The sequence below is a fragment of the Atractosteus spatula genome, chromosome 5 (assembly GCF_055471065.1).
Source record: "Atractosteus spatula isolate fAtrSpa1 chromosome 5, fAtrSpa1.hap1, whole genome shotgun sequence".
NCBI lineage: Eukaryota > Metazoa > Chordata > Actinopteri > Semionotiformes > Lepisosteidae > Atractosteus > Atractosteus spatula.
This window is the reverse complement of record NC_142710.1, coordinates 22644636-22672485: the sequence shown is the minus strand read 5'-3', so window position 1 is coordinate 22672485 and position 27850 is coordinate 22644636. Positions and strand designations below refer to the sequence as shown.

At 33.8% G+C, this 27850-nt stretch overlaps 2 protein-coding genes and 1 long non-coding RNA gene across 5 annotated transcripts in view; 2 read left to right on the top strand and 1 right to left on the bottom strand.

Moving 5' to 3' along the window:
- Positions 1–807: 807 nt before the first annotated feature.
- On the top strand, positions 808–12332 carry LOC148834764 (leucine-rich repeat-containing protein 27-like). Its single transcript, XM_088917461.1, has 12 exons — positions 808–1008; positions 1317–1447; positions 1912–1970; positions 2442–2594; positions 4148–4379; positions 5001–5138; positions 6249–6356; positions 6576–6681; positions 7852–8013; positions 8282–8427; positions 10408–10534; positions 10795–12332. Exons 1-12 carry the CDS (start codon positions 808–810, stop codon positions 10912–10914), a joined length of 1683 nt encoding a protein of 560 aa, XP_088773587.1. The 3' UTR covers positions 10915–12332.
- Positions 11812–27438, top strand: pwwp2b (PWWP domain containing 2B). Of its 3 annotated transcripts, none has more exons than XM_088917460.1 (4): positions 11812–11844; positions 13114–13415; positions 18607–20218; positions 26014–27438. In XM_088917460.1, exons 2-3 carry the CDS (start codon positions 13276–13278, stop codon positions 20216–20218), a joined length of 1752 nt encoding a protein of 583 aa, XP_088773586.1. In that variant the 5' UTR covers positions 11812–11844; positions 13114–13275; the 3' UTR covers positions 26014–27438. The 3 variants fall into 3 exon arrangements, with proteins under 3 accessions (XP_088773586.1, XP_088773585.1, XP_088773584.1); XM_088917459.1 differs by having other exon boundaries at positions 11825–11844; positions 18607–20214; XM_088917458.1 differs by lacking the exon at positions 11812–11844 and adding an exon at positions 12791–12846 and having other exon boundaries at positions 18607–20214.
- Positions 25952–27850, bottom strand: part of LOC148834762 (uncharacterized) — a 30624-nt gene continuing 28725 nt past the window's right edge. Inside the window, exon 3 of the long non-coding RNA XR_016091102.1 lies at positions 25952–26149. This is a non-coding gene — a long non-coding RNA (uncharacterized LOC148834762). The remainder of the gene's footprint in view (positions 26150–27850) is intronic.

Here is a 27850-nt window from a genome sequence, read left to right as displayed (position 1 = left end):
CTGTTTTAAGGTAGCGTCCTATTTGACCCAAAAGACGCGCCGTAGTTTTATGTTGCCCTTGCGTGTCTTGTCACCATGGAAATAGGGTACAGCGCGTTGTTGGAAGTGGTTAAGTGTGCGGGTGTTGATAACTTATATTTTATGAAACAAGTCTGTACTTCTGTTTTTCGTTATGTTATTGTGCTGTAGGTGTAAATAAATTATGAAACATAATTTATGGTTTCAAAGCAATACAATATACATTATTTTTCCAGATTGCAAAAACAATAAAATACCGTGAGTAAAAGGTGGGATTGCATTACGATGTAATTTGAATGCTGGCTCATGTGTCCTTAGAGAATTGCTATTAACGTTGATATAGTATTTAGTGGTAGCTGTAGTAGTACGGCATTAATAGCAGCATCTCCTGTAACTGTATACTATTTAGTCAATAATACAAGATTATTTTTAAAGATAAAAAGAACTAAATTGCTTTAGTAAATGCTGTAGTCTGTGACAGGTTTGACAGATGTACAGTAATTGAACTGAAACGGCGTGTTTTGATCGGGGCCTGCCGGAATACTGCTTCGGCAGTATGACTGTCTGGGATTAGAAAGAACATTACATATTATACAAAAAACATGGACTATTGTGTATACTGTAACTGATTTCACTTGTCCCTTTTAGCAGTTAAGTGTTTGATTCTATTTACTTGCTGTATCTGTAGGGCTGGTTTTAAACAATCAAAAAGTCTAATGAAGTGACAAAACGGAATGGGAGACAGTTGTGTATACAGTATCTGACAATTTGAACAAGCTGAGACCCATCATGGCGCTATCAGAAGAGGAAACCCAAGATGTACTTTTAAGTCTCCAAAACGGCGACAATGCTACAAAAAATAATGCGTGTCTTCCGCTTGAAGTGAGGACCATCCTGAACACCGAGTGTTTGTCTGCGGGAACTTTGGATTTAAGCAGAAAAAATCTTCATTACATTATAGATGACATTTTAAGACTGTCAAAAATACAAGTAAGCTTTCTTAGTAATGCTATGAACAGAAATGTTTAAGCAATATTTATTACACGTTTCAGTAGGCTTTTTTGGTAGAGCTAAGTGAAGAAGTTTATTAATTTATTTTGTAACGTAAGAAATCAATGGATATAAGAGAAATCAATGGATATAAGCCAATGCTGATACCCAAAACTTAAAAAAAACACGTAGATCACATATACCTTGTATTGATCAGAGTTGTCAACATTTACGCAACTAATTTAATAACTAACGCACGGTCATACCATATACACAAGAGAGAATAATGTCTTAACCCCCCCCTCCAGAATTTATATCTTGAAGGAAATGAAATCTGCAAGATTCCTGACAACTTTTTTAGCAGTTTATCAAGCCTCATCTGGTTAGATCTGAGGAACAACAAAATTACATGCCTCCCTCCAGAAATTGGGCAACACAGGTAAGTAAACAGTATGCTGTATTCTATATGTATGGAATTATTATACGATTAGTTATTATATAAGAACTAACAAAATCAAATATGCATTATTTTAATGTTTTTAATTTGTTTGCTAGTTTAAATATTTTCTTTATGTGGTTGTTCATGAAGATTCAGTTCAAATCTGCCAAAACTGGAATTAGTAATACAATTTGGACATTCTACAAATTTAAGGTAATCCACTGGAAGGTGTTTTAATAAATCTTGCATTACTAGACATATTTTCATTTTGGTCTCCATTTTGTTTTAAATATCAATACAAACAGAGATTCGACAGTTGAAAAAGACTACACAAAATATATTGCTGGATGACCATATTGAATAATTAGGTTTTTGGTATTTACATTTTCTTTATTTCTCTTTTACTTTTATATCAGTTCATTTAATATGTCTCGTCATGTTTTCTTTTACCCATAATTTTTTAGGTGTCTTAAAACATTATTATTGGAAGGCAACCCAATTAAGAAACTTCCAGTACAGTTGGGTGAGTTCATGAATCTAATCTCATAATCACCTGAATGTTCTGCAATCTCTAGATTAATTGATAATCTAATTTTCAAACATCCTGCTTTTTGAGCAATGAACTACTATATACTGTACTTTTTTGTCATAGTTAAAAAAACTGAATAATTCTTGGTTTCTCAGTTATACATTTACAATGGCATTTATTATTTTGTTTACTTTAATAATGGGCTGACATAAAATTATTTTTCTGTGAAAGATTTGTTTGTGTATTTTACACAAAGTTAATTTTTCAGTAACATTTGTTTAATAAGACGAATGCATATCTAAAAAAGTTTGGTTTTATCTGATTAACTTAAGAATTCAAAAGAACTTGCAAAAGATATTCTGTATAAATACAGTTAGAAGGATAAACATTAAATCCATATCTAATTTTGTATGAAAATGTACTTGTATTCTTCTAATTAATCTCTAATGTAAAACACAATTCCAGGTAATCTGATAACTCTCAGAGCACTGAGCCTGAGGCACTGTCCAATTGAATTTCCTCCTCAAGAAATTGTTCACCAAGGTCTGCAGTGTATTCTTAAATTCTTAAGGAGTACTGTGTCTGGTAAACCAGTCAATGTAAGAAGCTCTCTCCAAGGTATGATTACGATTTTGTGTGTTGTGCTTTATTTATGTAGTGCACAATTTGTAGATGTTTTTTTTTACAAAGAAACGTATTTATAACAGGAAACGTGTTTTGTTCTGGTTCTTCTTCAGTAGTGACCTATGCTGGTATGGAGACTTAAGTACAACCCAGTCTGCTTTCTTATAAACTAAAATATTTTTATATACTTAAAATAGTAATCACAGTTTTAGAATTTTATTATTAAGTCATACAAATGTAGCAGATTTGAGACACTGCCTTGTCTAAGTCATTCTCTCCTAAGCAGAAAAAATGCCATAAATACCCTGGTGCCTGACAGACTTTTGTTGTAAATAGATATAGAGTAGAGAACCTATGATGATACTGTCTTGATCTAAATTTCTGATAAAATTATAAGACAGATGCTTTATTGTGGATTTCACAGACGCTGATGCAAATCATATGTAAACGTTTGTTGTACACAAGGCCTAAATAATTAATGTAGAATTTGTTTAAGGGCGTTTTGGGCATAAGTGTTTCTTTAACTGTTTGGAAAGAGATGTAACTACAGTGAAGTAAAATAGAGTGTAATTAATATACTTAACTTGCTTATGCACATATGGAATACCCTATATATCATTTGGTTTAGTTTAAATTTGTCTCAATTTTTATATGCTCATTGAAGTATTTTGTAATCTGATTATTTCATTATATGAATATTTTGAATATATGTAGATAAAAAATACTTTATTTTAAAGTGCAGTATCTAATTAATATTTCTTTTCATGAAAAGCCTAATATTGTTTCTGAATACAGGGTTACAAAAACTATAGACTTGGGCAAGTGGTATTATTAAAACTTATAAACAAAGAAAAATGATAGTCAAGAATCCCCTTCCTATAAAATCATTCAGTGAGCTCTGGAAAAAAAAAGAGTTAAATTGATACATTGTAGTTAAGATTTACATTTATGGTTCAATTACAATAGTAATTTAGATTTGTTTCATTCACATTATAGAATAATGTATTTTGGTGTTTAGGATGTTTTAGGGTTTTTATGGGGTTTAGATGTATATTATAAAGGTAGAGGGTAGAATGTGTGTAAACAGTAGTTTGAGAACAGGATGCACATTCCTGGAAAGGTTTCACCTATGTATTATTGACATTTAAGAACTCTCCAGTAGTCCAAACAGTTATTTAATATTTTAAATATTTGCATATATACAAAATATAAAAAGTTAAATTCATAGTTGGCATGAAAAATTGTAGGTAGATACTGTAGGCTTTCACATTAACGTTGTTACTCTTACTTATAAGAAACTGATGATAAGGTTTCAAAGTATTTAGGTGGGTAGCTGTGTCAGCATGCATAGGCTGCAAAGGAACAAGTAATAGGTTTATTCCATGCTGAAAAGAGAAGAAAGAAAACACAACGTTTCGGCCGTGGAGCCTTCTTCAGGTGTGAGCTCCAGGTGTGTGTTTTCTTTCTTCTCTTTTAAGCATGGAATAAACCTATTACTTGTTCCATCAAAGTATTTATATAACTAATTAATGTTTATGTACTTATAGAGTTGCCTCCAGTTGAGAAGCTGAAGTTGACTGACTTGGTAAAATCAAGTTCAGATTTTTCTGAAGACTGGCCTAATCAAGAGGAAATGCAAAAGTTTGAAAAGTTAAAACAGGAGATGATCCGTATTGAAAAGGCTGATATTGGGGATGGCTTCTCGCATCAGTTTCCCCATCAGCTGGCAACAGAAGCTGATTTTGATGCCAGAATCCATGTCATTCCATGTATTAAAAGGTAAAAAAATTCTGGTGCTTAAATATTGTGGACTATATTGTGAATACACAATAAATTGTTGTTGTTTTTTATACTATTTTTTTGTTATATCTGGTTTATTTTTGATTCTTTTACACTTTTCATATCTCATGGTATTGTTAATTGTTTTGGTGAATCAGTAAGCTAATAAGTTATAATAATTGTAGTAGAAATTCAACATACAGTATACTATACTGATGTTCTTAATATCCACTCTAACCTGGAAGGGTGTTATTCCATATATATGTAAGATACTTATATTTAATGGTATGAGGCAACATTGTATTAATAGCATAGTTTAATGAGGTAATCGAAACGCATTCCTTTAGAATTAGAATCATTTATCTAATGATTGATACAGTGGAGCACTGTAGCTGATGTTCTTGAATATTAGAGCTTTCAAAGTTTGAATTCTTTTTGTATATTTTTTAATAATAAATTTGAAATATTTCCTTATATAACCTTATTATCTGGTCAGTATTTACAACTTCTTTTGTTTATTTTGTATATCCAGAAATGGACAAATCTGTAAATGTTCCTTACTGTACGGAAATACATATTTTTATTGGAAATACACTAAACTCTGACTCAATATTATTTCAGAAGAAATGATGTACTTCAAGGTACATTTCCAGAGCTCCCACCATATGAAATGCACTCTCCAAAGAAACCTGAGGAACGAAAATTAGCTGCTTTAAAGGAATTTAATGAAAGACAAGCCTTACTTGAACAACGTAAGAAGTGAGTTAATTAAAAATATGTATTATTGCATGTATTTACTTGCTCATATATATGTATATTGTCCCATGTACAGCAGGGGTGTGTTAAGAGTTAATAATATCAAGTTAAATAGTTAATTCAGACACCACCTTGAGTACAAACAATTTAATAAAAATTAAATAATAAAACCAGCTGTATGTAATTATGACCACAGCAGATTAATAACACTGACAAACACTTTTTTATCAGAAGTTGGGATTCTTCATGAGAGAAACATTGGTCACTATATAATGTGTCATCAAGATAAATAAGAATGACAAATTGTGCCTGTTAGAGATAAAAAGGGAAAATGTAATATTTCTGCAAATATTAAAAATACAGCCACTTAACCTGAATTTATTGAGTTTTTCAGTGCCTTTTTCAGTTTTCAAATGCCTGTTAGTTTTCTGTTTATCAGTGAGGAATCTAAGATTGGACGAAATGTTGGCACTCTTTCTCTTGTGTTTTCACTTCTGCTCTACTAATGTGTTAGTATCTGACTTTCTGCATTCCACTATTAAATACACAATGGAAAAGGTCCACAAAACGAGTTATTAAATAAGTAAAAATCTTGTGTTTTTATTCATTTGGGGTTGCTATCTAATTAGATCATCTGTGATTGCTGAGAAGTCATCTAGGTTTTACAATGAACATTACATTGTGACCCCTCTTTCTCTTGTATTCTCGTAGGTACAGTATGTTTTTGAGTGTATATATTTATGTTTCTTTAAATAACTAAATAAGATCCCCCACCTCCTTAAATCAGGTTAATTAAAATCACCTCCTGCCTGTTGAACTGCAGTAAATAACATTCCTGTATGGTCCTTTACAGAGTTTTGTATTGATATCTTATCTGTGGGTGAGCACTGAAAACTCTTCAATGTCATGAAATTGTTGCCAAAAAGCCTGCATCTTTCTCAGACTATTATAATGTTAAAATATATAATACTCATATTACTGTATTATTTTGTGGGAACAATTGTTACATGAACTACTAACAATCAATGAATTTATTCCCATACATTGCTTAAAGAACATACTTCATTTTGTTCATATCATTGGTTAGGTAGAATTGTTTTTACCTCCTTACAGTTTCAGAAAGCAGGGCTGTATTCTGACAAATAACACAGTGCATTTGCTGGAGTGCCAGAAACGGAGAGATCTGTATGTTGTTTCCACAAACAAGAGCAGTAATCAGGGGTATGTAAAAAAAAACCACATGTTACTGTAAAATTAGGTTACTTTGAAAACCAAACGAGAACATCTTTTGTTAAAGATTTTAAATTGTGTGACACTGAAATTTTCAGTGATTGTACATACTCTGTTTGATTCATTAAACCTCAAAATTAGACTGCATGATTTTCAGCTTGGTTCAAAAATAAAATTCTAAAACTCAGCACGTGAAACCCTCCCTTTTAGAGATGCAGAAGTACTGAAAGAGTGGAGAGCAAAAGCAAAGATCATGCAAGAGAAGAAAGCTATGGAGCACAAACATGAGAGAAAAAAACAGATCAAAAGAGATGAGGTAAATATTTAGGCTGATTTAATAAAATTTCCAAAAATAATGTCCATTTATAAATATGAACAAGTAAAGGTTTATTCCAAGCAGAAAAGAAAACAAAAGAAACACAACGTTTCAGCTGTGGATCCTTCTTCAGGCGTCACCCGCCTACGCATGCTGATGCAGCTACCTATTTAAATTTATAAATTAATATTTACTTTTGTATCTGTTTGAATCTGCAAAGATAATAATATATCATGGGTGGCAAGTGGTATGAAGCGTTCTGCCAGTGTATAGTTCAAGTAAAAAGAAAAGGACAGCTATTATTCTGAAACAGAAGCATGAAGTTATAAAGCGATTTTAGAGAGATGAAAGTGATTATTTCTTAGCGATGTAAGTACTGATGCATATTATGCCTTGTGAATATAAAATCTCTGCCCCCTAACCCCTTAATTTGTATTGAACCAGTGGTTTCTACAATACTATTTTCCATGTGTTCTTTGTGTTTTATATCTATCATGTTATAGAAGAAATGCCTGTGTTTGAATGGCTGAAACTATACATTTAGGATTAGGCCATGATTTATCATGTAATTTCTAAACACCAGAGGGTGCTGTAACACAGTAGTGTACCACAAAATCCTAGTTCGCAGTCCGTGTACTCCATTGAGTTATTAGTAATAATAAAAATTATCCATGTTGAATTATTAAAATTTGTTTGGAGGGATGGATTATGGATTAAAAAAGAGAATGTTTTGGTAAGCTTTATAAAGGGCAGACCAAATCATTTTAATCATTCATTGGACACCACACACAAAATTTTACAAATGTTAACACTATAATATAAAGTGCTATATAAAGTGTAAGATAGAGGATGCTGTATATTTGTTATATCTAGTTTGTATTCTTACTGTCATTTTTATTAAACTGTTTATTGATTTTTGTGACATTGAATAGGTATGTTGTGGTGCCCACAATTATCTAAATGTATATGAAAGTGTAATTTATTTAGATTCATCCTAACTATGTGCCCTGCTCATAATAGTCCATCTTCACTCTAAGATTTCATTTAGAATTTCAGTATAATACATGTTGGTATATTCTACTGGAAACTAAATAGTTGCATTCTTGTAGTAATCACAAAATAATATATTTAACTAAACTGAATATCTTTTGCCATTTTACTCTTAAAAAGAGTTTGAAAAAGATAGCTTCCAGCTGTGTTGAGGTTGAGCTGAGGTTCAGACAGTCTTTATCGACAGTGCCCTTTGCTAGTGTTTCTGAAAGGCCCCAGTGCAGTCAGTGTGTGGAATCTGTGAAGCAGCAGCCAAAAATCATCAGTGAGCCACTTCCAGAGGTAGTAATTCATTTTACATAAACATTTTTTTGGTTATAATTACAGGCTTGGATTTAAACCATTTTAATCTTTCCTTTCTATACTTAATGAAAAATGTGTAGAACAAACATTTGTATATATGTTTGTGATTAACTTTTAATGTTAGGCAGTCTTGAACTTTGTGTAATGATACATACTGTAGATTAGTGATGTATTTATTTGAGTGGGTTTTGAGATTTCAAAATGAAAATCCAAAAAAAGATCAATATTTAGTATTCCCTATTTACAGGTTGTGAAAAGTGCACCATATGCAACGGATTCAGATGTCTGTCAAGTAGCTGACAACCTTGAATCAGTAAATAAAAATATACACAGGCTGCAGAACTTAGAGAAATACAGGACTGGGAAATCTTTAAAGGAACTTGATGAGGAAAGGTAAGTTAATCCTTAAATTTATGTTAATCCTTAAAATAAAGTATAGGACTAAATATATATGTAAAAGCTGGAAAGAAATTCTGTCTCTTTTCTGATTAACATGAATGGTCAAGTGCAATTGAATGTCAGGAAAGTAAAAATCTTATATGTTATATGAATCCGTTAATTTTATTTTCTTATTAATTTTTAAAATGTCTTTTAAAACCCACTGCATATATGGTATTCATATTTTAGTGATCCCTGGTGAATTCCTGTAGTTTTTAATAGATTCTTAATCTACTTATGATGGATCACTCCTCAGAACCTTTTCAGATCCTGTCTACGTTGTGTGACCTGTGCTTTTTTTTTGCTTACTTCAGTTTATAGAATTAACATTCTACTACAGATCATGAAAACCAATCAAGAACACAGATTTTAAGCTCTTAACCTTTTGGTCATTGAGTTTGATGCAGTTTTTATGTTGTTATCATATTGTACATTTTTTGCAACCACATTTGAAACTTGTTGAAAGATGGCACCAGATGTTTGGCTAAAGTATCATGGTAAATTTTCTAATCAGTATGTTCCTCATTATAACTTTTTACTCCAGGACTAGAAGATGCAAATAAACCATAAAGCAGATAGTTTAATTAATCACAGGATGACATTCTTTTTCAACGTGAGCTTCATCTGTACTAATAATACTCCTAGTGAGACTTTCCAAAAGCCTTTTATTTTATGTTGCCATGGAACAAAGTTATCAAAGTCATTATATTATCAGAGACATTATATTCTGATGCTACTAAAGATTTTTGAAGATTCACAATTGTTACCCTTGAGGTATTTTCCTAAACCCCTTTCCCAGCTGCAAATATGAGTAGAACTACTGTATCTTACTGTAGGTCCTCTTTATATTAGGGTAACAACTATGTTGATAATTTTTTAGATCTTCATACAATTCTGAGTGTTTTTCTTTTGTGTTCAGTGACCTTTAACAACCGCTGGCAATTACTTTAACTTCCCAACACTTCTATACTATTTCTGATGCTTTTTGAAACTAGTAGATGACTAAACATCAGAGGATTACATTTATTTTCAATGTATTTTAACAGGGTATGAATAAATATGATCATCATGTATTTAGAAAAATATTTATTTTCTAAATAAAATAACAGTTCGGGTGGGTAGCTGCGTCAGCATGTATAGGCTGCATAGGCTGCAAAGGAACAAGTAATAGGTTTATTCCATGATGAAAAGAGCAGAAAGGAAATACAATGTTTTGGCTGTTGTTTCCTTTCTTCTCTTTTCAGCATGGAATAAACCTGTTAAGATAAGATTGCTTCATTGGCCATACCATTTCTTGCATTAGGAATTTGTCTTTTCACATACCCCAGCTTGCTCTCCATGAGACACACAGGTAGAGAGAAACCTGGGGTCAGAGCACAGGGTCAGCCATTTATATGGCAGCCCTGGAGCAGTTGGTGTTAAGGGCCTTGCTCAGGGGCCCAACAAAGTAGGATTCCTCTGCTGGCTGTGGGATTTGAACCGGCAACCTTCCAGCCACAGGCGCAGATCCTTAGCCACAGTGCCACCGCTCCACCCGTTCTTATGTATTTGTTATTGATATACAGTAATAACTATTCTTTTTCATGCATTTATGTATTATTTTAGAAATGGTAAAAAAGCTTGATGTGCACCTGTATTTTTTTGCTAGGTCAACTTTTCTTTATTGTTAAAAGTTCTCACAAAGTCTTATGGAAGTATCTGGTATAAGCTACCCAACCATGTTGTCTAAGTAGATACTCTGGGATCGTTAAAAAAATTGCTCCCTGAGATCATCTAATCAATTAGATACTAGCAACTGAACAAGCTTCTCTCGTTTCTAACCTTTCTTACTGTATGTTCTTGTGTCTCCTAATGTGACTTTAAATCATACAGTATGCTTTATGAAAGAAAATCTATTATAAAAATTCTTGTTTTTTCTTTAACTGATATATTCAGAGCTGCTCGAGATAGAGAGTTAGAGTATCGAATTAGAGCACATATACAAATGATGCAGGAAAGAAGAAGGAAACCAAAAGGCACAACCCAAGAGGAATTAAATGTAACAAGAAAAGAGATGGAGGCTGTAAGTATAATTTAAAAGAAAACCATTTTCATATTTTGTATTTAATTAGTAGATGGGTATATGCAGTGAAAATCTTAAAATTGTCAGGACCGTGTATTTTATCAGAACAATCTTAAAAAACATATAATTTCAAGAAATGTGATAATAATACAAAATATTTTTCAATTATTATATTTATCTGTAAATAATGTACTTGTTCTAAACATTTCACCAGTAAATCGAGATGCTGTATGTGTCAGTATTTTTTTTTCTTCCAATAGACCAAACAGCTACAGTCTGAACTTGTTCAAAGAAAATTAGAAAGAGATGTTCCACTGGAATACAGGTTTACAGCCTTTACTGGAGAGCAGTCACCAAGAAGTTTAGACAATGGATTTTAACATGGTTTCACGGTCTTTTCTAATGTAAAATTCTGAAGTACCACAGATTCTGAAGTCCTATGTCATATGAAAGAAACATGTACTGCACCTTGTGGCAACAAACAAATGCTATGATGATCATCTTTCCAGTGTGAAATACAACAGTTTTCACAAATAAAACATTAATAAAATGTTTCCTGCAAACTACATGTCTTTGTGTTGTACACACTGAAAGGAACAATATCTTGAAGTTAACTTTGAATTCCACTGGATGTAGGGTTCAGTTCTTGATCACTTTGCCTGTCTGTAATTTTGAATGTTCTCTACACATTTATGCATTTATTTTCCACCAAGTGCTCTAGTTGCCTCCCAGTTTCCAAAAACATGCTATCTAGTTTAATTGGAGTTTCTAAATTGCCCCTGTGTGGTTGTGTGTAAATGTGTATGTACACACCCTTTGATTCTGTCCAGTGTAGTCTTTTGTTGTGCCTTGTGCATCCAAGATTATATCCAAGATAGGCTCTGGGTTGTTACAGCTCTGACCAGGAAAAAGTGGTCAGTAGTTAAACAGTATACTTATGTAAACGGTACTTATATAATTATCCGTTTTGTCATCGGTAAGTCAATGTACAACTTCAACAAAGTTCATTTGTCTAAATAAACTTTTTTTCTAATTTTTGGCAAATGTATCAGAAGAAAATCATGAAGTACATATAAAGAAGCTTCCGAACTCTCTAATGCGGATAACCTATTGTATATGTAGACTTCAGAACCAACTTTATGAGCGTTTAAACTGCTGTTAACAGATCTAAACGGTGTCATTGCATTCACGTAGACAGAACCTGTACAGAGCTCTGTATTGAATTTCGCCACTGTGGGGCGTTTTGTGCAAATTTCTGTAGTTAATTTGCTTTATGTATCTGATCGGACAAGAAGCTCGCGAAGGAACTGGTAATATTCTATGATCTTGTTTTGTTTTTGTGAATTTATCCGCACTGTATGCTGTGAAGCTATCCAAAGTGCTTTATAATCGTATGGTAATAAAAATTATGTTCTTTGCTTTGATTACATGCTGTTGTTTCTGGAGTGTTAATTTAAGCATTCAACACCTGTGTAATATTAATGGGAACATTTTTCAGTTAACCATTATTGACAAATGTTAATTTACAGTGACTACAGTGTATCCAAGTTGTTTTTAGTTTACTTTGTTTCCAGATTGTAACTACGCTAATTCTTCACTTGTATTGCTGTTCTGCAAACACGTTTAAAAGTATCTGCATTGCAACTTCATGTATTAATATTTCAAAACCATGCAACGTTTGTATTTTAAGTAATTATCTTACACTTTTTTCCTTGTTTGCCTCGTTTACCTGTTTGTATCAATGGTAATGAGATTTCTGTTTATTTATTAAAGGCTAAATCTAATATTATGCTAAACCTAATGTTCTCTGTCCAAAACTGTTTTTCTAAGATATTGCTTAAGTTTAATGGTTTTTAGAAGTAGGCACTATAAAATTCCGTAGAATGTTACTAAGATTTGTATGTAATCATTGAAATAACATTCCCATGTGATTTCTTAACACTTCTGGAAAAACTGCATACAAAACTTTCAGAGCAAGGGCATTTTTACTCCGGTAGTTGGTAGACGTTTTAAATTTCTCATGGGTACAATATTAAACTACAGTAGTATTCTTTCATCCAGATTTGTCATTATTTACCTAGGGTCTGTGTCCATTCTATGACTGTATTCCCCTGTGCAGTCTTAAATATAAAATATTTAAACAAGTGTAAACTCATAGTAACATGACTTCATAAATTAAACTAAATATATGTAAACATGTGTTGTTAAGATCAACTAATGCAACAATGACAATGCATTACGAATGATTAGAAAACGCGGGGTAAGTAATACATGATGCAACACCAAAACTACACAGTTTGAATTTCATAAAGGTACAGTACTTATCTATATTTAGAAACAAATATGTGCAATTATTTAGGAATTGTTTGATATGTAGTTCACATATCGGGATACAAAGAAAAAACACAAAGTAATTTATGTCAAAACGTTGACCGTTACTGCATTTCTGTAGATCCAAAAATATGCTACAGTTCTAATAAACATCGTGTAAGAATGCCGATACTGTAGTTCCTTTTTCATTTGGGCCAGCAATGTTTAAGGATTCCTCTCGTCTTTCTTTGTGATGTCACCACTGGCAGAACTGTTGTAATTGCCTTGGTGGAGGTGATGGCGTCATTCCGTGCCCCGGTGTAGCCTCCCGTGCTCGAAAGAAGAAGGGAGAAGGATTTTAGGCCGAGGCGATCGTGGCTCCCGCAGCCGGGATCGAGCAGCGCCAACCCGGACACCTCACCCCAACAAATATGGAGGCTGTGTCGGAGGAGCTGCGGGCCGGCTCCCGGATTCCGGTGCTCATCGAGCAGATAGTAAATGATACATTAGTGGTGACCCTCAGCTACAGAGATCGGAGCTACACAGGAATATTATTAGACTGCAACAAGAAGTAAGTGTTTGTTTTACTTAAATTATTTAGATATTGTACATTTAAAAGCTACACGGGCCTATAAGGGTAAATAAAGGAGGCGACCGAAAGACATTAGGGCTAGGCCTTCAATAAATGTAATGGAGTGCTTTAGGAGATTAAAATGAATCTTTCACACGAACATTTAAACCTAGAATAATATCGTACAGAATTATTGTGTATTTATTATCTTTAAAAGTTTAATGTTATTTAGAATAATAGAATTTAGAATAATATTTAAATATTTGAACAAATAAAATATCTGAACAAACTTAAAAATTCGGATTGCAAGGTACATTTTATTTGCAGTATCTATGCCAAAGTAAATAAGAATAGTAAAACCATATGTGCAATTTTTATGAAAAACGACTGAGCAAAGCCTTATTACAGAAATGTGGGTGGAATTATTTTTGTGCTGTTGCTGAGACCTTTTCATTAAACTTATGATGCTGCCTAAAATTAATTAAAACTTAATTTTAACTTTAATATATTAAGTTATTTATAGCGCTGTCTTTTCTAAAATTATATGCTATAATGCTATGAGTTTCGTTTGTTTACTGTTCACTAGGTACTGTAGGTCCTTGAAAAACATAGTTGCCATTGTGTTGCAATTTGTTTATTAATATGCCTACCAAAGACAAAAAAGGCTATTACAGGTTTTGAGGACATCCAGTGTGCTTGACTTGTAATTTTTCTACTGATACAAAATCGAATAAATAGCCCCTTTCTCTGTTACACTATGTATTATAAAGCATGGTATTGTTTCAGCAATATATGTTTAAGAATGGATTTTTCTAAAGAGTGTGGCTTTGAGTTGGTGAGCACACACAATGTAGTACTGAGAATTAAAGATATGCACTGAATACTTTCAAAAAAGGGGATGAGGCATCTTGCTTCTAGTTACAGCCTGTCATCAGAACTGTTCAGTCACATGGATATGCCTTGTGTTGCTAGTAGCTTTAACTGTCTGATTATTTATAGAGAACTGTTACAATCCTGCCAGCTTTACTTTTAAACATATATTAGATTTTTGGACTTGGAGTGCTGTGGGTTTTTTTTTTACCCTCCTTTCAATCAATAGACAAACATTTTTGCAGGGAGCAATATGTTTTGTAATGGATGGGGTATTTATATCCATATTTGAAGACTGAGTACCATTTTAAATAAGCTATCCAAGAGTTTGTAATAACAATAACCTTAAATAGGCCAAGCTCGAATGAGTGCTGTTGGCTTCTCTGCTTCACAACCTTAATGTCTGCATTGTTCTTTGGACAGTATGTAGATCTATTTTTATTGTTAGTTAGCCAACCTCATTGTTTCAGTACAGTTATACATGTGCAGTTTTTACTGAGGTTCTCTGCATAGTTCTGCATCTTTATGAGACCTTTGGGTGCACTTTTCTATGCATTAAGTTCCAGCAGTGCATGATAAAACGTATAACCACTGTCATGGGGTATAATTTAACTAGTTTAGTTGTTGATGAAAACATGATTTCTAAACCATCTTTTAGTAATTTGTGCACCTACAGTACCTGCAGACACATGTACACACGAAGACAAAAAACCTGAATCTCCCAGATCCTTGACTACTGCAGAGAATCATGGGATTGTTTTGTCCAGAGCAAAGAGGGGGGTTTTAGTATATCCTACAGCTCTTTGTTTGGTGTCTAGCAGAAAAAGCCTGTTTCGATTCTGACAGGGCAGCAACAATTTATTTATTTTTTGCTCAAAACGGTGATTTGTATTTTAACTCCTGAAACAATAAAATGTGAAAATATTAGCTTGAATATGACAGGAACAGGCTTATATGCAGTAGTTGTATTCTAAACATGAGAACAATAGCTTACTGCTAGACACTATCCCAACCCCCACCCTATTAAAATGCATAATAAATGCTCAGGTGATGTCACATTTAAAATGCAGGGTTTCTGTTAGCATGCAAGAGCCATAGACATTAGCAAGTGAAATACTAAATTGCTAATGCATGATTTTTTCAATAAAATCTGGTTAAGATAAGTGTTATTCAGAAAAACCATTTCAGATAAATCGGTTGGCCTGAAAAGTGGATAGCTGTTTAAAATCACATTAAATCACTCTACAAAAGTAACTAAACAATGTAAGAAAACCTGTTTAGAAATGGCAAAAAAATAACCACTGCATATTCTTGTGCTTCACTTTTGTTAAAGGTCTTCAAAGGCCTTGCCATTTATGAGCAATTCTTTTCAGACCAAAATATTTTTAAACAATTAATAAGGTGGAATGTATTTATTTTTTAAAGCATTTAAAGCTTTTTTTTTAATAGCATACAGTCTTCAGTTCTATGAGATTTGTGTATGAGCTCCTATCTGAAGTTCACTTCCTTCTCCCATTTTGTCTGGCATTTCCCTACAGTACTCCTCAGACCAGACGCTGCACAGTCTTTTTTCAGCTACTTCATTAAAGTAATATCACTGGTGTAAATAGTTTGCAGAGCTCCACGGTTTAAAGCTTTTTTGAAGCATTTTTTCCAGGAAGTTGACTAATTATTTGGATATACTACCTTTTTGCAGCATTGAAATAAAATTTAACATATTTAAGAAATTTTGAATTAATGTTGTAGATAGTAAATAGTGCAGAGCCTTGAAGTTGTAGTTTTTCTCACAATGCACGTATATTTCTAATACACAGTTTTATTTCTAACCATTTCTCAAGAATGTCAAAGCTTCTGTGTGAATATCTTGTTTATTCAATGCTTCCTATACTTTTGGAAGGACACACAGTTCTTTACCCACATATAAGAATATGAAGTCATAATCTGTTTATTTTTTTTAGTGGTTATCAAGTTATCTTCTTAGAGGATGAATACAGTTCACAATATTTAAGACATTTCTATAGTATTGTAATGTCTAATGTAAGATATGGGCCATTTCAAATCAGAAAAAAATCCCCAATTGTTTTCAAGTCAATATGTGTTTCAGAGTGTAAAGTAGTTTTTCCATGCTAAAAAAAAACAATTTAGGTAAAATAAACAAATACATTAAAACCCTACACTGACACCAATGAACTGGTTTGTCAAGTGTTATAACAGCGGTATAGAGCTGACAGCTGACCGGACTTGCTTCCTGGTTGATTTCTTCAACATAAAAATATTCAGCACAGAAAACTAAAAAAATGTGATGAACAGGAAACCATGACGCACTTTAGTTTTAATGAACAGACTAACAGATTTTGTATGTATGTGATAGACATTGTAAGTAGGCTGACATTCCTACTTTTTTGGAATAAATACAAAAACATTTATGGTTGTAGCTTTAATTATACTTGCTTATCGTTTATTATATAGTCCTTGTTTGATATTTTGTTTTTCAGGTATGTGAATGTTAGAGAATATATGTACTAGTCTTAAGTGCATAGTTATCAAAGCCTAGAAAAAAGTGGTGTATCATCATTCTTGTTTTTTATTTACATAATCATTTTCCCCTGTTAAGAAATTTTAGTGTAAGAGACCAGTACTTTACAAGCTTGCCATTTAAGCATAATAAAGATTACAAATGAGAAGAGACCAGCTGTCTCTCATAGCTATTTTAATAGGGTTTATAGGTTTTAAGTTTGCTCTTTGTCAGCAAATGCAAAATATGATACATTTTAAATGTGATAATACTAAAAGAATGTTTAAAAAAAAACAGAATGAAATTTACATCTCATAAAATGACATCTAACTGTAAACCAGGCCTATTCAACCTGTAGCCCCACCTCGCCACTGCATTACCCCTCTGCCTGTTATTATTCGTATTAATATGTTTGTGCTGTTGTATTTATTTTACTCTGTGTGGAGCTTATAATAATGCTTATGTAAATAATGTCAAGTGAAGTCTAAAACGAAGAATTCAGTTTTGCTTTAAGATCATATATTCACTCATCTGTACTGTAGCTATATTTGATATACCATAGGACATATCATCATGTCCCATAACAAACTCTTGTTGACAGAATATCATTGATAATGTTCAAGGATGAAAGTTGATGTGAGCACTTTAACATAATCTTCTTTCCATAGTCTGAAAACTCAATTTAAATGCTAAGTTGGGGGCATGTCATGACCACAGTGATTTTTGTAGGCTCCATTACTACATTAAAGTTATATGATTTTTTTTATTTTGTCTTAAGTGCAACCATGATAATACAGAATCTCTGCATCTCCTCCAAGTTAATTTTAAATCAGGTGCTTTGTCTATTTAATACTGTATCCTTTAAGATGAAGTTCCTTACTTCTTAAAATAGGCTCAGGTTATAATGCCTGAAAGCTGGTCAAGAATTTGAGCTCGGCTTGAACCTAGATGAAGTCCATCTATTCAAAGGAGCTGGTCTCAGGATCAACTCCTAAGCCTGAGACCAGCTTTTGGCCCCTGGTTGTCTGCTGTAGCAATGATACTGTATCTCTGCAGTTGTGTTACTGGAGGATTGCTTCCCTGTCCTGGAAACAAAAATGCATGACTTGAGCATAGGGTATCACAAGGCTGAGCATTACTTTAGATGTTCTCAATATATTTAATATGCCTAATGCATGCTTTACAGCTGCATAGCTCCAGTACAAGCTAACAAGGTCAAGTTTTTTTTTTTTATCTGTAGAACTGTTTGTGCTGTTGTTGCTGTGCATTAGAGATCTAGTCCTGTACTTGAAATACACAATGCTGGCTTTCCAGTTCTTTTTCTTGATATGTCCCTTTTGTTACAACGACTTAGAATGTCCAGTCACTTTATACTGTACTGAATGTACAGTTGTTTTTTAAGGATCTTTACCTCCTCATTTATTTTTCAGCTGTTCTTTTAGTAAGATAATGAAAGCAATGAGGAAGAAACATGCTTAACTGTGCCATATGGCCTGCTGAACAGGCTTTTGGCTCTAGACGGACATGCCATTTGCTAATTGGGCTATTTAATATTAGTCTGCCTTGTCTGTCAGTACAGACTAACGTTACTGTCTAAATGTTCTCATTTTTTTTGCTAAAGCAACCGTTAATAATTTGTCTATTTAGAATGGGACGTTTTCATGCATTTTTTCATATTTCCCCAAAAAGTCTCTAATTCTATAAATCATTTTTTGCAACTAAAAACAGCACTAGATGAATGTCTGTGTGCACGTGGTTTGCATGTTTTATTTAGTGTATGCTTTTATTTGTATGTTTTCTTCACAGGACTGGGCTATTTTGTCTACCAGACGTATTGAAGCAGAGTGAACCTCCAGTATCAAAACCCAGTGGAATGCTCGATGACAAAATGTGCTTTGAGCCTCCTGTTAAGCCTCAGCTACAACCAAGCAGTGAAAAGACCGAGGTGATCCCTGAGAATCAGCCTGTCTCTACTCCTGCTCCTGTGCCTACAGGGCTTCCCCCGTACCCTCCTTATTTTGATGGGGTTCCTTTTCCACAGCCCCTGTGGGTCCGGCATAGCTACAACCAGTGGGTCCCTCAGCCTCCACCAAGGACTATCAAAAGAAAAAAACGACGAAGCCGGGATTCCAGCAGATTGACCATGAGTACGATTAGATTACGACCCAGACAGGTTCTCTGTGAGAAGTGCAAAAACACTTTAAACAGTGATGATGATAACAAAGACGGACAAAATTCTAAAGCTGCTAAAAAGGAGAACGCTGAAGTTAAGGAGTCCAAAAGGCGAGAGGAAATGGACTATGACAGTAAAAGATGGAAAAAGGAGAAAAAAGATGAAGACCGGTTTCCAGGGGAAATTGTTCCTCACAGTCCAGTTATCAAGATATCTTATAGTACTCCACAGGGAAAAGGGGAAGTGATGAAAATTCCCTCAAGAGTGCATGGCTCAGTAAAGCCATTCTGCCCAAAGCAGTTGATGCAGAATGGCATTGGGGACCACAACAAAAGCAGAGATCTTCAAGAAAACAAAAGCCTTCTTGAAAAGTCAGGAAGTTGCTCAGCCACGTCCATTCCAAAACTCAAACTAACAAGGCCTTTGCATTCCAGTGTGGATGTTCCATCTCCAAAAATCAGACTAAAACCTCGAAACAGCGGAGAGGACAGCATTTCAATATATGAGGCTGAACTTGTAGATGGTCCACGGAGACAAAGCCAGCAGATGCAGAGATCAGTTCATACCGATATGCATTCAGAAGACTCTGTTGAGAAGAGTTCACTTGAGATGTCCTCAGGTAGCTCCGGGGAAGAGGATGAGTTTAAAAAGCAACACAGTGATGTGGAACAACACAGTGATTTGACTTTGCTGCTTAATTTTCGTAAGAGAAAAGCAGACTCGTCTAGTTTATCTGTCTGCAGCAGTGACAGTTTGGACGAATCAAAATCTTGCAGCTCAGATGGGACATCTCCAGAGTTGTGTGACTTTGCTCCTGGAGAAGATATATCTGTTTCATCATCTTCAAAAGATGAGCAGAAGACTGTTCCACCCTTAACGGTTCGACTAAACACCAAAAGTGTGACTAAGTGTGTAACAGAGGAAGGACAAACTGTATCGGTCGGAGACATAGTGTGGGGTAAAATTCATGGCTTTCCATGGTGGCCCGCCCGCGTTCTGAGCATTAGCACAAGCAGAAAGGATGAAAGGGAGCCACTTTGGCAGGAAGCAAAAGTGTCCTGGTTTGGCTCACCCACAACCTCCTTGCTCTCCGTGTCAAAACTCTCACCCTTTCTGGAGTTTTTCCGTTTGAGATTTAACCGAAAGAAGAAAGGAATGTATCGGAGAGCTATTGCAGAAGCTGCCAAGGCAGCTGAACATTTGACCCCAGAAATAGCCTCTCTTCTCACACATTGTGAAACGTAGGTGAGTAGAATATACTTTTCAAAATATGTAGTTTTAGCAAATTCGCAAATTCCTGAGGTTTGTTTTTTTATTTACATTTTTCTCACTAACTAAATATGCATAAATTATTGGATTGATACCAGAATTAAATTTTAATTTTTAAGTATTGATGATTATATTGAAGATTCAGTTTCACGAAACAGGCGTTCCCTTTTAGCTTGTATGTTTTTTATCCCTGCTGCTCAAAGTGGTCTCTTTACACATTTTTTCTGCCTTGTATACTACAAGGTTTCAGGTTAGAATTCCAGCTGGGAGGCAGGGTATAAATAAGATGTCATCTTAGAGATGTATCCCAATTTTAAATGTTAAATTAATGTTATAGGAGGGAAGAAAGGAAATCATTGTAGATAATCTACTGCTGACTGTGCTGCTAACCTGCTGATGTTTGGCAATCACTGATCCCTAGAGCACATACAACCACTTTAGTCTGTTTCATCTGCATGGAGAGTTTAAATGTTTAAATGCTATTATATGCTTATTTCAAGGTTAATCTTCACAACCAGTGTTTCAGATATTTCTGTGTAAGAATGATTCTTTAAATATGGCCAATTAATACAGATCACTTGTAAGAAAAATGTAGTTGCCATATTTCTTAGTTTGTCATGTAGAAAAGGTGTATGTAGTTCTGTTTGGGAGGAAGGGCATAGTTCTTAAGTTGTGTTGACACTGAATCGCCTAGAATATACAGTGTCCCTAAACATCAGACAGTGTGGCTTGAACTGAAATGGGTCTTTTTTTTTCAATTGCAGCTTATACAAATAAACCACTTATTTATGCAAAACCTAGAAAATATTCTGGACCCACTTCTGAGAGAAAGCTTAGTAAGCCTCTTTGCATTTCTACAATTTTGCTATTATAACCCTTTATGTTGTTACCTGTTTATTAAAATCTGTTTGGTAGGGAAGCCTTTACATAGTTTGTTCTGAGAATTTTGGTAATATATAGCAGATGTTGAGGCGTGGATAATAAACAGTCAAGGTTTTTGTTGCTAGACTCTGCTCTGTTTTATAACTGAAGAGGTAAAAATCAAATATTTGCACAGCCTATCAGTATTGGAGTTATACAATTATACAAAAGCCTTGAAAGAATCATCAGTTTTTTTATGTCCATGTCCTACAGGATATCAGTCACACAGCAATTGACAGGAATTGAACTGAGGACTGTGAGTAATAATGTATGCCTCAAAAGTAGGTTCAATCTGCGAGCAGGTAATTGACCATTTAAATAAGGAAGTGTAGTACTGGATCTAGGTGTCCTAATAGTTACACGATTGCACTGTTTCTGTGGAACACAGACCACCATGTAGGCCTACATTAATTAAAGTCCTATATATCCAAATATTAATCTATGGAATTTCTTCCCTATTTTTGTGGTTTGAGTAAAGTACTGCGGTACCTTCTCATTTAGGGTATTCAATTTCGTGTATTATTATAACTTATAAGCCAAAAATGTTCGGAATGACCATTGCTATGACAATCCTTTAATCCTCCCACCCTGGGATTTATAAAAGATGAAAAAGTGTCCATCTTTTTTTACATATTGAAATACAATTCTCCAAAAAAACATGAGAACTTCTTTTATATCATATTTCACAAGCTCATAGTCAAATTGTGGTTATGTGAGGCTTGATTGCCTTTAATTTTTCAGTAGTGTGTTGGTGAACATGGAATACAGTTCTGAATCAATCAGGAATCCTTTTCCCTGCTGGATAAACACCATGGATTCAGCCTGGTGGTGTGGCTGTGCTGGTCAACCCAGTCCTCAGCCATAGCTTTCAGGGCAACTGTCTGCAAGAGTGTCCACACTAAAAGTTTTGTGTAAACAAATTCAATGCATTATAAACACCAGACTCTTTGTGCAGTCTAAACAATTCTTGCTTTAGTAATGGTGATTTTTCAACATTTAATTTAAACTGTATCGTGGCTATTAGAGTAACTGCAAGCCTTTAAAAGTCTAAATTTTAAGACCATAAGACCATGCATTTGCTTGGAATTGTTTGTCTCCTATGTCTCCTATCATTGGTAACATTCTGTGACATTTATACATTTTAAATCTGTCCTCTCAAGTGGATGATCTAACCACAAAGCAGTAATTGTGGCATTCTGCTCTGTTCATCCTATCAAAACACTATTGCTACCTTAAAAATTCAATAACGTGTGAGTGTTTTCTTCTGGAACATGGTGCCATGATACTGAAAAAGCTTGAAAGAGTTCAACTTGTGTGGAGTAGATACGATGCAGAACATTAGGGAGAACTATAAATTTGGATGATACACTCATGAAAGATCTTTTAAAATTAAATGGCAATGGATCAAATAAGAAAAAATAAAATACCCAAGAACTGTAAATTAAAAATTGGATTTGCATTTTAACAGCCAGAACCATTTGGTGAAAAGACTACATTTCTAAAAGCTGAGTGGTACACAAGGCTGCGTGAACACACTTCTTTTCCTGATCAGGTTCACGAAGCAGGTTTGTGATTAAGAACCAAGCGTGTGGCATTTCAGATATTTGCTACGTTTACACAGGTTTATATACTGTATATGTGAGTCCATAACGAATAAATCAGAAATGTGGAAGGCAAAGTTTAAAATGAGGAGATCCTTGATGTATGCCAAGTAACTCATCAGGGTAACTCGAACCGACAAACTTGTGTTAAGTTGTTGATCATTTTAAACACTTATAGCCCTTACTCAAGCACAGTCAGCCTGGCGCTTATTCTGGTTTCTGTAGTGTTAAGCATGTTGAGAGCACGTGACTTGGCCCTAGATAGAACAAAGGGTGCTTAGAGAATCTAAAACTTGTATTTGAACCTTACATTGATGAAGCACAGGATAAATGTGAATTTTAAAATGCTGTTATTATGAACAAAGTCAACTAAATTATATAGCAGATAATTTTTAACAAAATCTAAAGACCAGATTTTTAAAGCCTTGCTGCCTTGCGTACAAAAATAAACTAAAGAAAAAAATAATTGCGTTATAATAATAACTTTTATTATTTTGGTGAAACTGATGTAGTACTTCACCTCTGTTTGGAAGTCAGAATTTCGAATATGATTTGACCATTTCATTTTAGGAATATTGTCACTTGCAAAAGAAAATATCTTACCTTATCAGTTCCATGTTCATTTGTTTGAAATAAAGCAGAGCACCAACATCACCCAAATTTACATTAATATCCCATGGCCCCAAAATAAAATGCCATTCTAAAACATTTTAGTATAGATGCAGTGGCCAGCTAATAAATATTTTTCCATTTGACAAAACACTTCATCTTTCAACTTGACTTATTTTTATGCGATAATGTTATTGGTGAGACAAAGGCCAAAAGTATCTTACTCTTTTTAGGAGCAGATTAAATGCAACTTCATCTTGAATTAAAATTGTTGAATCAAAAATAAAGTGCAGTCAGTTCTGAAATCAGTTATCTGTGTGAAACTGATGTTCTATTTTACTTTTATCAAACAAGCCTGTGTGTTTTAGGTCAGATCTTTCATTTCAGTTTCCTGGGAAAAAAAGCATTTGCTTTTGCAAACTGGTTCTGTTATATGTTGTTTCCAACAGTTCATTATGTTGCCTCTTTTAATTGTGAGTACTTTATATATGGAGCATCAGAACCATTTTATATAAACTGTTACCAAATTTAGGGGATTGAAATTTTATTGACTGTTTTTTTTCAAACCCTAATTAGGACCAATCCTAAGCTTGCTTATCTAAATATTTATTAGGTAATGCAATATTAGAAAAAATAACCTGGATTAAATAAATGTGCAGGTTTTCTGATTATGTTTAATAATTGCATTAAGAGATTTTGTGCCAAATTGTTTGCATTACAAAATATATTCCTACGTTATCTGGCCACATTATAGTATTGTATCTTGTTCCAGTTTCTATTAAAATGGTTGCAAAGGAATACTAAGATTATAAAAATTCTAAAGATGTATGGGATAATTCTCACTGCAATGATCAAAAGTCACCCAAGCAATTATAATTGTATATTTAAACTTTTGATTTTGTGAGTTGACTTAAATTTTAGTATACAATTGTTATTCTGATTATATATGCATTCTGTAATCAATTACCCTTATCTGAAGAGATTTTGTGCTGTTATGGGATAATTAATCTGAAATTAAAATTAATCTGTCTGTTTCCTATGTAGCAATTAGACATCAGAAGGTTATGTTGCATGATGGAAAGAATCAGTTTGGCTTTTTGCAGCAGGTGAAATGTAATTATTAGTTATTAGTGTGTAAATGGTTGTGTGATAGGCTGGAGTCCCTGCAAGATTACTTAAACTCACTTCGACCCTTGGAGGATAAAGCATTTTCTGAAAAGTGATGGATGAGTGATTGAACAAATAGTCTGTATTTTAGCAATTAGGTCATATTATGTCCTCTACGTAAGTCACTTTTAAGTATTCAATGCATTTACCGTTAACAGTTTTAAAGGAAGAAAACTTACCGTATGTTATTTGGGAGTTGGTTTTAAAATATTGTAGCATTTTAGCCTGTTGTAACTAAAGTGCACATGCTATAAAGGATTTTTGCAGCATCTACAAAATTTTAAATGGCTTTCATTTAAGTATTTTAAACAGCTGTGCCAATTTAACTGATTTTGTAAAAAAAAATCACAAAGTGGTCATTTGAGGATGTACTCTTTCAATTCAAAGAAAATGTGTGATAAACCAGTTTAATTTCACACTTGGTGCAATTCATTGTAAGCTTTTCTTCCTCATATGAAAAGTTAACCTAGTGATTTTTAATAGATATTACAATATGTCTCTTAGTAAAAGAATTCTTATTAACTGATTAATCTATATGCCATGTTTTTTATCAAGGCATTCATCAATGTGGTTACATTTTCCATTGCTACATGTCATGCTATTGTCAGGGTGGGCCTTGAGCTTTGCTTGTTAATATGTTTTTGTCATAACTGTTGTTTGTTCTGATAACTATCTTTCTGACTTTTCTACTTTTCACAAGTTCGTATTATAAACCTTGCTTATTAAATATATTTCTGTGACGTGTTTTGTAAATGCTAGAAGGTATACAGAACAAATCAAATCACTATAGTATCAATTATGGCCACACTGTGACATGGTGTCTCTGTAATGTAATGTCTCTGACTTGCCTGAGTGTCCTTCAGTGGATTGTCATGCCATCCAGGGTATATTCCTTCCTTGTGCCCTGTGTTTTCAAGATACATATCTGAGTTGCTGCAACCCTTGCCAGAAATAAGAGGTTTTCTGGTAATGGATGGATACATCACATTAAAATGATGAATCATTTATTGCTTTACTATCCTATTGTAGCTATACCGTGACCTTGGAATGATATTGAAATTATGTTTAGCATTAATGTTCTTTAAAACTGAATAATTTCAAGTCATGTTTGGGTTAAATTGCCCCTCAAGAAAGAATAAGTCCAAGCTCCAGACAAGTAATAATGGCAAGTATTTAACGTTTTACTGTGGAACAGTCATGTGTAAGTGATAAACACATTCAAAGCTGTCTGAGGAAATTACTTACCACTTAATGGGTGGAGGGGGTTAATCATTAATGCTGCATCTTTGTTTTTACCTTACTGACAATAACACTGTACCCTGACTGCAATGGGAGAGCTTAACATGTATTGTATGCAGTTAATAAAAAAAGGAGACCTTCAGATGCTAAGAACTCCTGAACATTCAAAAAGTGTTTTTTATTGAAATTTATTTGCTGACTAATTTGGTATCTTCTTTTTTCCCTTTTTAAAAGACACTGAAGATTGGAGTACAGCTGTCTTCCAAGTGATTAATAATCCTACGAACATCCATCTATGTTCCCCAGGAGAGCCTTTTGGTTGCCATGCTCCTTGATATGGGAAGATCTTTGGGATTGAAGCCCTCCTCAGCTTGGGAGAAAAACAAGGACACCTGGGTGAAGCAGTGGTCACGTTAGGGAGCAAGACATAGATGAGGCTTCTCAAGGACAACTTAAGGATTCCTTTTTAGAATTTATTTTTAATAGAGTGAATAGTGATCCTACAACTCAGAATGTATTTATTATCTGCAACACTTTAGTCAATCTTTTACAATCTAAATCTATTTGCTGCTGCTTGTTTTACATAATGGATATTTCACCCAGCTATGACTGTTAACAAGAGATATGAATGACTGAATTACATGAATCCTGGTGCCATCAGTTTTTAAAAAGTAAAAGAACAGTCTTATTGTACAGTTTTCACTTTACAGATCCAAAAATAATGTGAAGCATTGGTTTTCTGAAATCATACAGTAGGTCTTAAAATTCGGTATGTTATTATTTTTAATAGCTGCAGCATTGTTACCCTTTTCATGCCAATACTGTTCTATATTTCCATAAAAAAGGAAGAGTTATTTTTGTGTTTATCTTAGACTACTTTCTATGCTGGTGATCGATGTATCTTTCTGTTCTTGCTCTATTTAATGTTTCGTTAGAAGAAAGCACTTTATCTTTACCTTGGTGGCCTGCTGTAAACCAGTTTTGAGTTTCTATGTCACAACACTAACTGGAGTTCCTCAGATAAAAGCATTAAATGGTTCTTGTAACATGGATAAATAAACAATTAATTTGAAAGCAACAGTTCTTATTTGGGGGTGTATACACTATTCTTGCACTTAATTTAAGTGTATTGTACATTTTCCCAAATGTTCCATTCGAGTAATGAATTCTATGCATCATGTTTTGTATAAAGCTTTAAAATATTGAATGAATGCTGTGAATGCAACACCAGTTTATTCTAAAGAGGAAGTCAGTGATCAGGCGTACTATTATTAAAATGAAAGGACTTGTTGAAGCTCAAGAATATAAGAAATATTTGCCTGACGTGTTTTAAAAAATAAATTACACAGTAAGTAATATGAGGTTGGGGGTTGAAGGGAGAGGAGTTTAAAACATACGTATTGCATATTTAAGGCTCACTGTAATTGCACTGCCCTAAAAAAAGGGCTTGGTTTCTATTTCTTTACATATGTATATTTTTGAGAACATTTGGACAGTGTTCACGTATTCATGCCGTTTCACTTGTATAACCTGCTGGTTTTCGAAGACTGGAAACAACAGGTGAAGATATTGCATAAAGCAATAAAGTAACTTGCTGTGACCCATCCCAACTTACTGAGCTATTTTTGATTTACTGTACGTAAAATAAAATATACAAGCAATATGTGCATTCCAGTCTTTTTTAAACAATTTTCTGACAAGATGAAATGTTAAGCCTAAACAGGTTAGCTATCATTATGGATTAATATGGGCGATGCAATCTTTTTGTACTTCTTTGGAATCAGGCATATTGCTTTAAGTATAAAATTTGTCCCCATCTTTGCCTTGCATTCATCATGTGTAAGTTTTCCGTTTACTGTATTTTGATTTTAGTCCCTGTACTGTGAAGGCTCAGAATTGCAATGTTTAATTTTCAATTGTAGAAGTCTGTTCTGCATGTTATACACAGCACAAGGCATTGAGTCTGACTGAAAAAGATCAAAGATTGCTCAAAGGTAACATTCTAAGCACATTGATCATTTTTTAAAGATTGTAATTTTACCAGGTTTTTACCATATACTCAAGTTTCTTT

Bases quoted from the DNA above. Each gene is read 5' to 3' on its own strand.
- LOC148834764 (XM_088917461.1), top strand. From the start codon at position 808: ATGGCGCTATCAGAAGAGGAAACCCAAGATGTACTTTTAAGTCTCCAA. The intron at 1,971-2,441 runs GTGAGTTCATGA...ACACAATTCCAG, and splicing joins GAAACTTCCAGTACAGTTGG to GTAATCTGATAACTCTCAGA. The intron at 6,682-7,851 runs GTAAATATTTAG...ACTCTTAAAAAG, and splicing joins AACAGATCAAAAGAGATGAG to AGTTTGAAAAAGATAGCTTC.
- pwwp2b (XM_088917459.1), top strand. From the start codon at position 13,276: ATGGAGGCTGTGTCGGAGGAGCTGCGGGCCGGCTCCCGGATTCCGGTG. The intron at 13,416-18,606 runs GTAAGTGTTTGT...TTTTCTTCACAG, and splicing joins TTATTAGACTGCAACAAGAA to GACTGGGCTATTTTGTCTAC.